Source organism: Hemitrygon akajei, chromosome 2 (genome assembly GCF_048418815.1).
Source record: "Hemitrygon akajei chromosome 2, sHemAka1.3, whole genome shotgun sequence".
NCBI lineage: Eukaryota > Metazoa > Chordata > Chondrichthyes > Myliobatiformes > Dasyatidae > Hemitrygon > Hemitrygon akajei.
The window spans coordinates 25293436-25308315 of NC_133125.1; the positions used below are offsets into that span (position 1 = coordinate 25293436).

The 14880-nt window shown below is 40.7% G+C and overlaps 1 protein-coding gene across 2 annotated transcripts in view; it reads left to right on the forward strand.

The window, feature by feature from the left end:
- LOC140740049 (aminopeptidase Q-like) overlaps positions 1-14880 on the forward strand; it is a 140730-nt gene that overhangs the window by 66514 nt on the left and 59336 nt on the right. For both annotated transcript variants that reach the window (XM_073068889.1, XM_073068880.1), the window contains exons 5-9: positions 2928-3082; positions 5729-5839; positions 7980-8123; positions 12440-12505; positions 12650-12715. In XM_073068889.1, the coding sequence (XP_072924990.1) occupies positions 2928-3082; positions 5729-5839; positions 7980-8123; positions 12440-12505; positions 12650-12715 (542 nt within the window). The remainder of the gene's footprint in view (positions 1-2927; positions 3083-5728; positions 5840-7979; positions 8124-12439; positions 12506-12649; positions 12716-14880) is intronic.

Here is a 14880-nt window from a genome sequence, read left to right on the forward strand (position 1 = left end):
ATTATACAACCCGAAATTCTTACTCTTTGTGGACATCCACGAAACAGAAGAAAGACCCCAAAGAAAGAATGAAAGATAAATGTAGAAACCAAAAGCCCCCCCCACCTCCCATGCACAAGCAGCAAAACATCAACCCTCCCCCCATTTATTCTAGCAGAAAATATCAGACCCCCCCACCATCACCCACAATGCAAGCAATAGCCCAGCCACCAAAGAGACCATGATCGATTGTCCATCAAATACCATTGTTCATCCCACAGTTTGACATCCTACAGGCTCTCTCACTAATGAGGGAGGGGGAGGCATCACTCCAGCCACAGTGAGAGCTTGTTGCTTTGATGTTACAGCCTGTAGCGTCACTTTAGAGTTCCACCAACTTGAGAACCAGAAACAAGTTCTCCCTCACCATCAAGAGTTATCCACAGGGCTGCAGAGCCTCACCCCAAAGGCACATGTCTTCCAGGCCGCTCCTGGAGATATCAAACATGCTAGGCCGCTCAGTGTGCTCTGGGAGCAGGATCCCTCTGCCATGAAGAATCTCAGTTTGAGTGCAGCGGTAGGTCATGGACTCCGACAGGACCCCAGCCACCTTGAAAAATGAAGAAGAGACGTTAAAGAAAAGAATTTAAACTGATTTGCAGGTGAACTCAAAGAAGTTGCCCTCTGGTGCCATCTTCAATTGGAATTCCCCTTATTCCATATTTATTGTTTGAATCTATTACGTGTTTGAATTTATTTGTCAAAAAATCTCGTCTGTTGCTGATTTAACCCAAACACTGATTTATCCCACCAGAACCAAGTTAGGCATGATGCTGGTGGAAAGCAGGCAATGAGCAAAAATGGCAGGAGGGAGATAAACAGCCTTCAATGTGATTATTTACTTCAACTCTCCCATATTTACGATGCTGGTTAAATGTATCTGAAAAGTTTAACTATTTGGTGGCTATTTCCACTGTATAGGCAATGTCTAGATCATTTTTCTTTGAATACAGCTAACCGAATGCTAGTTATGAAAGTCAAAAAAGAAACTGAAGGTGCTGGAAATCTGAAATCAGGCAGGGCAGGCAGCATCTGTGGAGAATGAAACAGAGTTAATATTTCAGATCAAGAATCCCCTGTCAGAACTGGGAAAAAGGGAAAACAAGCTGGTTTTAAGCTGTAGAGAGAGTAGGGGCAAGGTGGTGGATGAATAAAATGAAGGAATTATTTGTGATAAGGTGATGCCAGGAATGCTTTGGGGATAAGCTGATGATTAAATCATTTGACTGAAGGGTTAATGAGCCCATTTAGAAAAAGAATGGCATAAACAAACTATGTTAAGAGCTATATTATAAGGGTAGCTGGAATTCTTTCTGTTGTCTTTTTTAAATAATCAACATCAGGGGGTTTAAGCTAGTGTTGCTGCACTGGGTTGCGGGGGGAGACTTTAAACTAGAATTGAATCGAATTGACGTTATTTCTTATGTCCTTCGCATACATGAGGAGTAAAAATCTTTACATTACATCTCCATCTAAATTGCTGCACTGGGGGGGGGGGGGGTTAAACTAGGGTTGAAGGAGGATGAGAACCAAAGTGCCAGGGCAGCTAGTGGAGTGTTTGTGGAGAAGGTAGATGTTAAGCCTACATACAAAGACAGGAGCCAAAAGGTTGAGCGTGGTGGGACAAATATTCTGAGTTGTGTCTATTACAATGCAAGAAGTATTATAGGTAAGGCAGAGGTGCTTAGAGCATTGATCAGCATGTGGAGTGATGATAATGTATCCAGTAGTGAGACATTGTTCCAGGAAGGACAGGACTGGCAATTCGGTGTTCTGTGGTTCTGTTATTTTAGACATGCTAGAGGGGGAGGTATTAAAGCGGGAGGGATGGTATTACATATCAGGGCAGTGCTCAGACAGAGGGCTCGTCTACTGTGGTTATATGGGTGGAAGTGAGGAATAAGAAAGGGATAGCTACGTTAATGGATTATACTAGCCAGCATGATTTAGAGGAGCAACTTTCTAGAGAGATTGCAGACAATTTCAAGAAGGTTGTGACAATGGGTGATTTTTAATTTTCCACATATTGACTGGGACTTTAGCAAGACCTTTGATTAGCCTATTGCAGGCTAGTCCGGAGGTTCAGTTGCTTGGGATTCAGGATAAATTAGTAAAGGGAGAAGCCAGAGATAGTTGCTTCTCTGACTGAAGGTCTGGGCTAGTGGTATGCTGAAGGGATCAGTAGTAGGTCCATTATTGTTCTTCACCTATAAATGGTTTGGATGATAATGTGGCAAACTGGATTAGCAAATGCACAGATGACACAACTACAAGGGTGTTGTGGACCGTCAGGAAGACTGTCAAAAACTTGCAACATGATTTGGACCAGATGGAAAAATGGACTAAAAAATGGCAGGTGGAATTTAATGTGGTCACATGTGAGGTGTTGCACTTTAAGAGGACAAACCAGGATAGACTTATACAGTGAACAGTAGGGGACTTGGGTGTGTGGTAGATCATAGGAATCTGGGAATAGAGGTCCATGATTCCTTGCAACTGGTGTCACAGATAGATAGGGTTGTCAAGAGAGCTTTTGGTACATTGGCCTTCATAAATCAAAATATTAAGTTTAGGATTTGGAATGTTATATTGAAGTTATATAACTCATTGTTGAGGCCAAATTTAGAGTATCTTGTGCAGTTTTGGTTACCTACCTAGGGGAAAGATATCAATAGGATTGAGAGAATACAGAGAAAATTTGAAAGGATGTTGCTGACACTTACAGCAAACATTGTAACCCTTTATATCCACAAATTGTGGGCCTCAACCATTGCTTTTTGTGCATTTAACAGTATGCTAGAATGTCTACTAGGTGCCTAATGTGCTAATCAATTGTGAACTATAATTTCAATTCAATACATCAGATTTATTCTGTTCTCTTTTTTTAGATTTAATAGGATTACCTCATTTTTTAGAAGGTGCAATGGAAAATTGGGGTCTGCTGATGTTCGGTGACAGTGTACTGTTTCATCATCCAAAGAAGGAACTTTTCGAAGATAAGATTACAACAGCTTTAATTATTGCACATGAGTTGGCACACCAGGCATGTTTGCACAATCTTTTCACAAGTTATCTGTCATACATATTTCTCATGGGAATTTGAAGTCAAGAACGGCTATAAACGTGTTTCATGGTTTAATCATTTTAGTCAAACCATTCTGTTGATAAATATGGGTTTGAAAAAGCTGTCTTTCACATACAAGTTGGCGTGTTACTCTTTAATAATTCCAAAGTAGGGAAATAATTGTTCTTCTAAAATCTTGCAATTGTGTTAAGTTATTGTGCTTGTGTGATGCTGAACTGATTCCGGAGTGTCTTCGTTCTTCTGTGGTGTATTCCCTAATGTCTGATGTGGGTTAACACTGAGCCTTTACAGGGTTTGTAAGGGAAGAGCAGCATGAAGCTGTAGCAGGTGTACTGGCTAACAGTGGAGGAGATAGAGGGAATGCCATCCAGGTGATCTTATTTCAGTAATTATTTGTATAACAGATACTACTGTTGGTGGCAAGGATACCACTTAATACTCTTGGATGTTGGGGGTTGTGTACATTATTTATTACACGTACAGTGTGGACCAGGACCTTTCCAGTCCAAGGGGCCACGCTAGCCAGCAGTCCACCTGCTCTAACCCCAGCCTAATCACAGGACAATTTACAATGACCAATTAACCCTACTAAACAGTCCGTCTTTCGGCCTGTGGGAGGATACTGGAATGCCTGGAGGAGACACACGCAATCACAGGAAGAATGTACAAACTCCTTACAGATGGCACTAGAAATCAGGTGCCCCGAGCTGTAGTAGGTTCATGCTAACAGCTACACTACCATGGCCCGCTTGATCTCCTGCACTTCCTCGAATGAAAGGATTCATTTAGTGCTTTTGAATGGCCGTTCCTGGAATTAGACCCAGCAAAGTTGGAGGAACTGTGATTTCCAAATCAGGATTTTTAAATTTTGTTTATTTATTGCAGTACAGGCTCTTCAAGCTGCGCAGCCCAGCAGCCCCTGATTGAACCCTACTTAATCACGGAACAATTTATAATGACCAATTAACCTTCCAGATGGTACATTATTGGACTGTAGGAGGAAACCCGTGTGGCTACAAGGTGAACGGCAGGAGTGACTATGAGTGGAATATGAAGGTGGTAATGCTTGTGTGCACCTGCTGTCCTTGGTGAGAGAGGATGATAATAATGGGGTAGAATTGGACGGCTGAAATCAGATGCCCTGAGCTGTAGTAGTGTCATACTAACACCTAAACTACCACGGCACCCTAGTTACTACCATTGGAGTAACTGAGATGAGCAAATTGTGAGAACTACTTTAAACTGGAAGATCAAAGAGAAAGAGAATGTCAAAACACTGTAGTGACAATGGTGTCTGGTTCAGTTGTGACTATGTTGTAGTTACAAATGTAATAGGGCAAGTATAGTGGTGTGTGTGTGTGTGTGTGTGTGTGTGTGTGTGTGTGTGTGTGTGTGTGTGTGTGTGTGTGTGTGTGTGTGTGTGTGTGTGTGTGTGTGTGTGTGTGTTTGGAAGTAGTACGTGAAAGGTACAGTTCAAGGTTCAAAGATTTCTTTTTGACAGTTTGTATGGACTAGATGGGCCGAAGGGCCTGTTTCTGTGCTGTAGTGCTCTATGACTCTATGATGCCTCGGTGCAGGAAGGGTTTGCTCTTGAAGGTGATCTCAGTGATCAGCTTCTGCTGCTTGGGTTTCAGCTTTTCTTTAGAATCCCTACTAAACCACTAGAGCAGAAGGTATATTCTCTTTACTTCACCTCATCAAGGTTCAAAGTAAGTTTACTATTAAAGAACATATATATATGTCACCATATACAATCCTGAGATCCATTTTCTTGTGGGAATTCACTGCAAATACAAACAAACAACAAAAAGGTTAAATAATAATAACAAATATTGAGAATATGAAATGAGGAGTACTTGAAAGTGAGTCCATAGCTTATGAGAATGGTTCATTGTTGGGCTGAGTGAAGTTATCCCCTCTGGTTCAAGAGCCTGATGGCTGAGGGGCAAGAACTGCTCCTGAACCTGGTGGTATTGGTCCTGAGGATATTCTACCTCCTTCTTGATGGCAGCAGCGAGAAGAAAGCATGGTCTGGATGGTTTGGTCACTGACGACGGATGCTGATTTCCTGAAGCAGTGCTCCATGTCAAAGTGCTCAGTGATGTTGAGATCTTTGCCTGTGTGGACCGAGCTGTATCTGCTACTATTTTGAAGGCTTTTCCATTCAAAGGGATTGGTATTCCATACCAGGCTTTGATGTAGCTGGTCAATATTTTCTCCACTGCTTATCTATAGAGGTTTGTCAAAGTTTTAAATGTCACGTCAAGTTTGTCAAAGTTTTAGATGGTATGCCACTATGATGCTGAGGTTTGAGTCTATAAAATGAGTGTAGATGGCTTTCCTCTTCTGCTAAATCTCCAATGACAACCAGGAGGGTTCAAGTAGCAACACAAGTTGACTTTTTATTGTACCAATAGTGGAGAGATCCATGAGTGTTGGCAGCACAGGAGTACTAGTCATTAGTCATTATTATTTGCACACTAACGTCTTGAAGGTAGCACCAAAATGCATTTAGGTTGAGGTATCATTAAACTGGTTTTTTTTTGCAGATTAAAACAAATTAAAGAATTATATTTTAAAATGAACTTTCTTTTGTTTTTGAAGTGGCTTGGAAATCTGGCCACAATGAAATGGTGGAATGATCTGTGGCTCAAAGAAGGATTGTCAACATACTTTGAATTCATAGGTGCTTCTACTGTACTGCCATTAAATAAGGTAAACAAATCTATTTCTAAATTAAAATTCTGTTAGTGGTCTCTGAGACAGTCTGTTCACAGAGCTTGTGTCATGAATACTTGTGCAAGAAAAGGGTAGGTTCATATGATACCACAATGGCATTAATATCTTAATCTATAGGAGATTTTCTACCAGGGGATTAAGTTTACATTTTAACTCAATGGCTATTTCATTAGGTACACCTATACACCTGTGCATTAAAGCAAATATCTAATCAGCCAATCGTGACAGCAATTCAATCCGTGAAAGCATGCAAGCATGGTCAAAAGGTTCAGTTGAACCTCTTGAGTTCAGAGTTGGTCAAGAGTTCAGACCAAACATCCAAATAGGGAAGAAACGTAATTTAAGTGACTTTGACTGTTGGTGCCAGACAGGGTGGTTTGAGTATCTAAGAAACTGCTGATCTCCTGGAATTCTCACAAACAATATTCTTTAGAGTTTATGCAGAACAGTGCAAAAATTAAGAAGGCATCCAGTGAGCTGTAGTTCTGTCAGCAGAAGCACTTCGTTAACGAGAGAGGTCAGAGGAAAACAGCCAGACTGGTTCAAGCTGACAGGAAGATGACATTAACTAAAATATCCATGTTACAACAGTGATGTGCAGTACAGCATCTCTGAATGCACAACATGCTTAATATTGAAGTGGATAGGCTACAGCAGCAAAATACCATGAACATATATATATAGAGTGGCTTCTTTATTAGGTACTTCATGTATGTAGCAAATTTCACATTCAGAAGTCCCCAACAGTCAGTAACTAATGTTCAGGTATTTATTGGTTTGTAAAATGTAAATGCTGAATTATTACAGCAAAGTCTCAAAAACAGAATGGATAAAAAAATCATCCCTTTTGATCGTTGACAAATAAATACTAGAGAGAAAATAAGCAAAGTTTAGTTACATTTTGAAAAGAAATGAGGCATTGTTTTAATGTTATAAACATGTCAGCCAATGTTACAACAGTAACAGCAAAATTAGGTAACTAGATAATATTAGTTGTAAGTGCAAATTTTGAAATGTTGAAAGGAGAAGCCAGACTTTAATATGTAATTAGTAACATTTTGTAGTAAGTTAATCATGGAAAAATGCTTTGATGGCAGAAGTAGAAAGGTGGAATGCAAATGTTTCAAGTTGCTGGAACAGAAGGAGACAGTGTTAGTCATGGAGTGGATGTGGACAGGAAATTGAAGGTGGAAATAAGATTCCCTGCTCCAACTCAGCTTCAGGTGGCAAATATGGAATTTGATAAAATGCAGAGGAAAGGCAGTCTGAAGAACTTAATCTCAGACACGCCAAAACTGAACTAAAGGAAATATTGTCTCACTTTGAATCTTCAAATCAGAGAGAAAGCCAAAAGATCTTGGATCACGGGGGCATGTCGCTGGTTGAAAGCAGCATCTTGATTCCAGATTTTGTTTGTTGTTGGAGTGTTAATGGTGAAGGAATAGTCTCCTTGTGTACAGCCAAGGTAATCAAACGTGAAGAAGAATAGGATCGGGTCCCAGAATGTGTCAAGAATCCATAGCCATAACTTGTAACTTTTCATTGTCTGGGAATGTACAACTCTATGCTTCTCAGTGCTTATGTATGCCAGGAATGTAACTTAAGAATGTCCACCTGCCTTATGCCTGTGATTTGAAAAAAAAAAGAGAAAAATGAAGTTAGGGCAATGGATGTGGAACAGAAAGCATATGGATTGTAACAGGAACTGCTTTTAATACATCAAAAAATTGATGTTTAAACTTGAATTTGTGGTTACTGGAGAAGATAGTTCAAAAGTCCCTTTTTTCAAGTGTATCACAATTGGCTTATTTTTTCCCCTCACTTGGAGTTTCCAGGAAGTGCCTGTTCCATAATTGTGATAAATGATTTAAAATTAGAAATATTTTAAGAAAAGCATTGTATTGCATATTATATTAGATATTTTTCAACCTGCTCTCAACTGAAACAAATTCATTTCCCATGTGCTAATTAACACACTTCAGCTTTGGAACTTGGAAATCACTGGAATATATAGCTAAAGGTGACATTCCATGTGATATCTTATGTGGATGGGGTGAGTTAATTAAGTTTGTTATTCAAAATGTAATGAACTAATGACTGTATTGATTTTTTACAGGATAATATACAATTAGCTCATTTTATTTTTCTAATATCTTGCTGTGAATTCGATTGGTTCTTTCATCGCTTGTCTGAGAAAGAAGAGGATGTGAGCACAACAGACCAAATTACTGACATGTTCAGCCGAATTAGCTATGTACAGGTAAATTTCAGTGTAAATTTCAAAACTACAGCTAGATTTCAGCTTGTTTATGGGGTAAACATATCATTGAAGAAACTCCAATGTACATATTGTCACCAGAAAATACTATTCTTTTTATAAAAGTCCAATGGGAATTGGCTTCCAGAGGCCATTCACTGGGTTACCGTTTGTTCAATAAAGGATTGATTAATTTGTGAAAAGTGCAATTACATTACAAAAAAAAAGTATAGGGCACTGCTCAGCATTTGAGGTGATCTCTAGAATACCTAGCAGAAAGATGTTCCAGAAGTAGGAAAATCAATCAATAATTGTAATGGCATATTGAGCAAGTAGCCAACTGTACATTTCCCTTCAAAGATGCTGCCTAACTTGCTGAGATCCTCCAGCAAATAGTTTGTTGTACAAAGCAGTTAATGATATTGACATCATCATGAATCACCTACAGTACAACAGTGTGCCAATTTGAGTAGCAACTGAGTGGCAATTTGTGAAACTTGTAGCCTACCTCCAGAAAAGGGTTCAACCTGACTCATGTACAAAAAATACTAAAGTAGTCATCAAGTTAGTGACCTATCATCTGCAAGTTTAAGTGCAAATCATACGGCTTCTTCATGTAGAACTGTATGTCCCACCTCTTGTACACCTAATCACTCAGCAGGCTGAAGCTGACCCAGAACAGGATTATATCTCACATGCACAGAAACACACAAGAAAAGCTCTCCCCACCACTGAGCACATCTGTAAGGAGCACTGCCACAAGAAAGCACCATCCAGGCCACTCTCCTTTCCTGCTGCTGCCATTGGGAAGGACGTACAGGAATCTTAGGTCCCATACCACCAGGTTCACGAACAGAAACTACCCTTCAACCATCAGGCTCCTGAACCGACGTGGATAACTTCACTCAGCTCAACACTGAACTGATTCCAAACCTATGGACTCATTTTCAGGGTTTCTACAACTCATGTTCTCAGTATTATTTATTCTTTTTTTTTGTATTTGTACATTTCCACTTCTTTTGCACATTGGTTGTTTGTTAATCTTTGTGTTTAGTTTTTCATTGATTCTATGGTATTTCTTTGCCCTACTGTGAAATACCTCCAAGGAAATGAATCCTAGGGTAAGATATGGTGACAAGTATGGACATAAATAATAAATTTACTTTGGACTTTGATCTTTGAGGCAGCTTCTGGCACTTTTATGGCAAATAGGAATGAAGAACAAGGTCATACTCATGAGAGAGAAAGAACGAAAAATTCTAATACAATTTCCATGCTGCCATCCTTGAAAGAAAATGGATCTGGGGAAAGATGCATACATCAGGATGCTCTTTATCAATGAGAACTCAGCATTTAATACTATCATCCCCTCAAAACTAATCAGTAAACTCCAAGACCTCAATACCCCCTTGTGCAATAGGATCCTGGATTCCTCACTTGCAGACTCTGGTCAGTCTGAATCGGCCCAAAACATCTCTTCCACAATCTCCATCAGCACTGGGGCACTACAGGGCTGGGTGCTTAGCCCCTTGCTCTATTTGCTTTACACCTGGGACTGTGTGGCCAAGGACAGCTCCAACACCATATTGTTGATGACACCACTGTTGTGGGCTGTATCAAAGGTGGTGGTGAATCAGAATACAGGAAGGAGATTGAAAACCTGGCTGAGCGGTGTAACTGCAACAACCTCTCATTCAATGTCAGTAAGACCAAGGAGCTGATTGTGGACTTCAGGAGAGTGAAACGAGAGGTCCATGAGCCAGTATTCATTGGTGAATCAGAGGTGGAGAGGATCAGTAACTTCAAATACTTCGGTGACTCGACCTCAGAGGACCTGTCCTGGACCCGTCATATACATTTAATTGCAAAGAAAGCACCTCTACTTCTTCAGGAGTTGTGTGAAGGCTCAGCATGTCGTCAAAACCTTGGCCAACGTCTGTATATGTATGGTGGAAAGTGTGCTGACTGGCTGCGTTACGGCCTGGTATGGGAACACCAACGCTCTTTGAATGGGAAATCCTACAGAAGGTACTGGATTCGGCCCAGTACGTCACAGGTAAAAGCCCTCCCAACCATTGAGCACATCTACATGAAACATTGCCGTAGAAAAGCAGCCGCCATTATCAAAGATCCTCACCACCCAGGCCATGCTCTTTTCTCGCTGCTGCCATCAGATAGAAGGTGCAAGAGCCTCACGACTCATGCCACCAGGTTCAAGAACAGTTATTGAACCTCAACCATTAGACTCTTGAACAAAATGGGATAACTACACTTATTCTATTTCTGGTGTTCCCACAACCAGTGGTCTCACTATAAGGACTCTTTACCTTGTTATTTCAAGCACTTTCATGTTATTTCATGCTCATTATTTATTGCTATTTATTTATATTTGCATTTGCACAATTTGTTGTTCATTGATCCTGTTTACAGTTACTATTCTGTAGATTTGCTGAGTATACCTGCAGGATAGAGAATCTCAGGGTTGTATGTGTGACATGTATGTACTCTGATAATAAATTTTATTTTGACTTTTGACTTTGACTTTGAGTGCATGGTGACAGATAATGTACTTTGATAATAAACTTGCTTTGAACTTTTCTGTTATAGATTGAATTACTATTAAAGTACATACTTGTCACCATGTAATGTTATTTTCCATCCCTCTAGCATTTGCAGTATCATTGAGGGTGATGCTTTGTTATTTTCGAGCTCTATCACCTATAATTGTATCTGGCTTACAATGTGCAGATGGTTCTCCGAACCTTGGCCAAATCTATGACAAAGAATATCTTTAATATACGGAATGACTGACTTCACCCTTCATTTTTTTTCTCACTTCAGTTTGGATCCTGGTGGTTTCTTGATCCCTAAATAGGCAGGGAATCTCATTAACATTCAGCTCTTCTACCAAAATCTCAATGTGAGTTTCAGTGGTGTTGGGATTCTGCTCCAAGTTCTAGAAACATAGAAAACCTACAGCACAATACAGCCCCTTCGGCCTACAAAGCTGTGCCGAACATGTCCCTGCCTTAGAACTACCTAGGCTTTACCCATAGCCCTCTATGTTTCTAAGCTCCATGTAGCCATCCAGGAGTCTCTTAAAAGACCCTATCATTTCCGCCTCCATCGCTGCCGCCGGGAGCCCATTCCATGCACTCACCACTCTCTGCGTTTAAAAAAAAACTTACCCTTGACATTTCCTCTGTACCTACTCCCCAGCACCTTAAAACTATACCCTCTCGTGCTAGCCATTTCATCCCTGGGGAAAAGCCTCTGACTATCCACACGATCAATGCCTCTCAGTATCTTCTACACCTTATCCTCCGTCGCTCCAAGGAGAAAAGGCCGAGTTCACTCAACCTATTCTCATAAGGCATGCTCCCCAATCCAGGCAACATCCTTGTAAATCTCCTCTGCACCCTTTCGATGGTTTCCACGTCCTTCCTGTAGTGAAGTGACCAGAACTGAGCACAGTACTCCAAGTGGGGTCTGAACAGGGCCCTGTATAGCTGCGACATTACCTCTCGGTTCTGCTAAAAAAAATTTTGCGGAACTCCACAAGATGTAAAATGATAAGAGATGTAGAGAAGTTGCAGTGATGACCATCTGCGATGTGTAAGATGCTAAACGGGATTAACAGGATTGATAGGGGAGAGTGGAACAAATGGGCGAAATTCCAGAGGCAGGTTGTTTGAGGGTTAGAAAAATATTATTTATTTATTTATTGAGATGGAGCTGCACCGCTTGGCAACCTATGATTTAACCACAGCCTAATCATAGGACAATTTACAATAATTAATTAACCTACCAACTGGTTGCATTTTTGGACTGTGGGAGGAAACCCCCATGGTCACGGGGGGAACATACAAACTACTTACACACAGCGGCAGGAATTGAACCCCAGTTGCTGGTACTGTAAAGTGTTATGCTAACAACTACGCTACTGTGCTGCCCTAAACTTTATGATTCTCTCCCTTAATAAACTGCTGAGATTAAGTCAATAGAATACTTCAAAAGTAAGGACGATGGATTTCGGCTAGGGTTGTGGAATAAAGGCGGGAAGAAAAGGGCTCAGATGTAAGTCAGCCATTTAATTGCCAATTAATTGATGCAACAGGTTTAAAAGGGAGAATTCTGTTTCAATATTTGTCTGTTCTTATTACTACCTATCCCACACTAATTTTGGAGTGCACTTACTTTAAGTATAGTTAATGTGTAAGAGATTGGCAATGATTTTTAATTTCTTTTAAACTTTATTTTCCTAATATGTGGGGTGTGAATTTTATCGGCAGAAACTGTTTTATTCTTTCTCTATATAGGGTGCCAATGTTGTCCACATGATCTCCACTTTAATGACAAGTGAACTACTTATGGAAGGACTCAGAGTGAGTTGAGATAAGTCTTTGCTTTTTTGAGTCAATGTATTATAGAAATAAAGTAACATTTAGAAAGTTTTAGAACCGTTCATTTCTCTTCATAGCAATGCTCTGTTTTGAATAGGCATTCTGTTTTCCTTTATTTCCTCATAGTCATACATCAAGACATTTTCCTATTCAAGTGCTGAGACAGACGATCTGTGGAACCATTTGCAGATGGTGAGTTTTGTGCAGATTTCAATAGATGTCACGTAATAAGGTGCACTTTTGAACATTTTGGATCTGTTAATTAAAAAAAAATATTTTCCCTGTTCCATAGTTGAGCTATAACAGACATTGGGGTAACACTTAATCAGTTAGTTGGAACCTGGTTTTAGAAGTCTGGAAGTGTATGGTCATGCACTTTGGTAGAAGGAATAAAAGCAATGGAGAGAAACTTTAGAAATCTGATGTGCAAAGGGACTTGGGAGTCCTTGTGCTGGATTCACTAAAGGTTAATTTGCAGGCTGAGTCAGTGGTGAGGAAGGCAAATGCGATGTTAGCATTCATTTCGAGAGGAGTAGAATGTAAAAATGAGGATGCAATGCTGAGGTTTTATAAAGTGCTGGTGAGGCCTTGCTTGGAGTATTGTGAGCAGGTTTGGGTGACTTATTTAAGAATGGATGTGCTGGCGTTGGAGAGGTTTCAGAGAAGATTTATGAAAACTATTCTGGGAATGAAAAGCTTATGGTAGGAGGAGTGATTGATGGCGTTAGGCCTATACTCATTGGAATTTAGAATGTAACACTTACCCAACAGGCTGGTATATGTCTAGGGGAAAAGGAGATCCAGCCACTCACCAACCCCACCTCCCGTACACGCAGGTGCTGTGAGAATCAAGTTTATGCCGCGCGTACACACACAATATCAAACTCACACCAGATACCGTTATGGAATACACTTTAAAGATTTTACTAAAACTAAAAGAGTACTATGCAATACAGTATATATGAAGGAAAAGAAAATAAAGTAAAAGGCGCCAACGTATCAAAGTTCAGTCAGTTTAGTGCACATCGTTGGAGCTCAACCATCGAACCATTTGACCCCTCGTCACTTTCCTCCGACCTCCACGTCCTCGCACCTGGGACCACCCCCGGTGGTCGACCGAGCAGTGCAGCGCACGTCCACCTTCCTCAGCGTCTCCTTCCCGCCTCCCCCGAAAAGACCGCGAAACTCCCAAGCTCCCAGCCTCACAAGACAAAATAACATCCCCCATTGGTTAAAAAATGAATACAATCCCCATATCAGCAAGTCCAAAGCTAAACAACTGCAAGAGAAAACACTTATCAAACATAAAAGCATTCCTACTTTAGCAAACCAAAGAAACCATTTTGATTAACATACACAGTACATTGTACAAGAAGAATGGGGAGGATCTCACTGAAACCTATGAAATGTTGAAAGGTCTCAATAGAGTTTGATATGGAGAGGATGTTTCCTATGGTGGGGGAGCCTAAGACCAGAGGACACAGTCTCAGAATAGAGGACATCCATTTAGAATGGAGATGAGGAGGAATTTCTTTAGCTAGAGGGTGGTGGTGAATCTGTGAAATTTGTTACCACAGTCGGCTGTGGAGGCCAGATCATTTGAATATTTAAAGTGGAGGTTGACAGGTTCTTGATTAATCAGGGCATCAAAGATTATGGGGAGAGGGCAGGAGAATGGGGTTGAGAGGGAAATGGATCAGCCATGATGAAATGGAGGAGCAAACTCGATGTGCCAAGTGACCTAACTCCACTCCTGTGTCTTGTGGCCGCGTTTTGAAAATTCTATATGAATGGGATGTTTGAATAGATTTGCATCGGTATCATATATTTCAGATTGCTCATCCTTCTAAGATGGTAGCACGTACATAAAATCAATCTTTTCTCCTGACCAGGGGATTAGGCTGGGGATCGGCTGGTGAACTTTGTAATCATAGTCATCATGAAGATGTGGGAGGTGCAAAATGATTTTCTTCCTTGTGAAGAATCACTTGGAATAAAACGAAATTGACCATTGTTGTAAGGGACACCAAGTATTATACTTGGGCAACAAAATCCCCATAGGCAAGTTGCACCTTAATTCTGAGAAATACTTTAAGGGAGTGTTTGGGAGCTGGAAATTAGACAGCAGCTTGGTGCATTTGGATGTCACAGCAGCGCAACTCAGGGCATTCTGGAGGTCAGAGTTCCAATTCTGGCGCCGTCTGTGAGGAGTCTCTCCATGAACCATGTGGGTTTCCTCTGGATGCCTCGATTTCCTCCTGCATTCCAAAGATGCGTCAGTTAGCAGGTTAATTGGTCATGGTAAATTGTCCCAGGAGTAGCTGGTGTGGAGAAGGTGGGCTGCGGGGCGGAGCAGC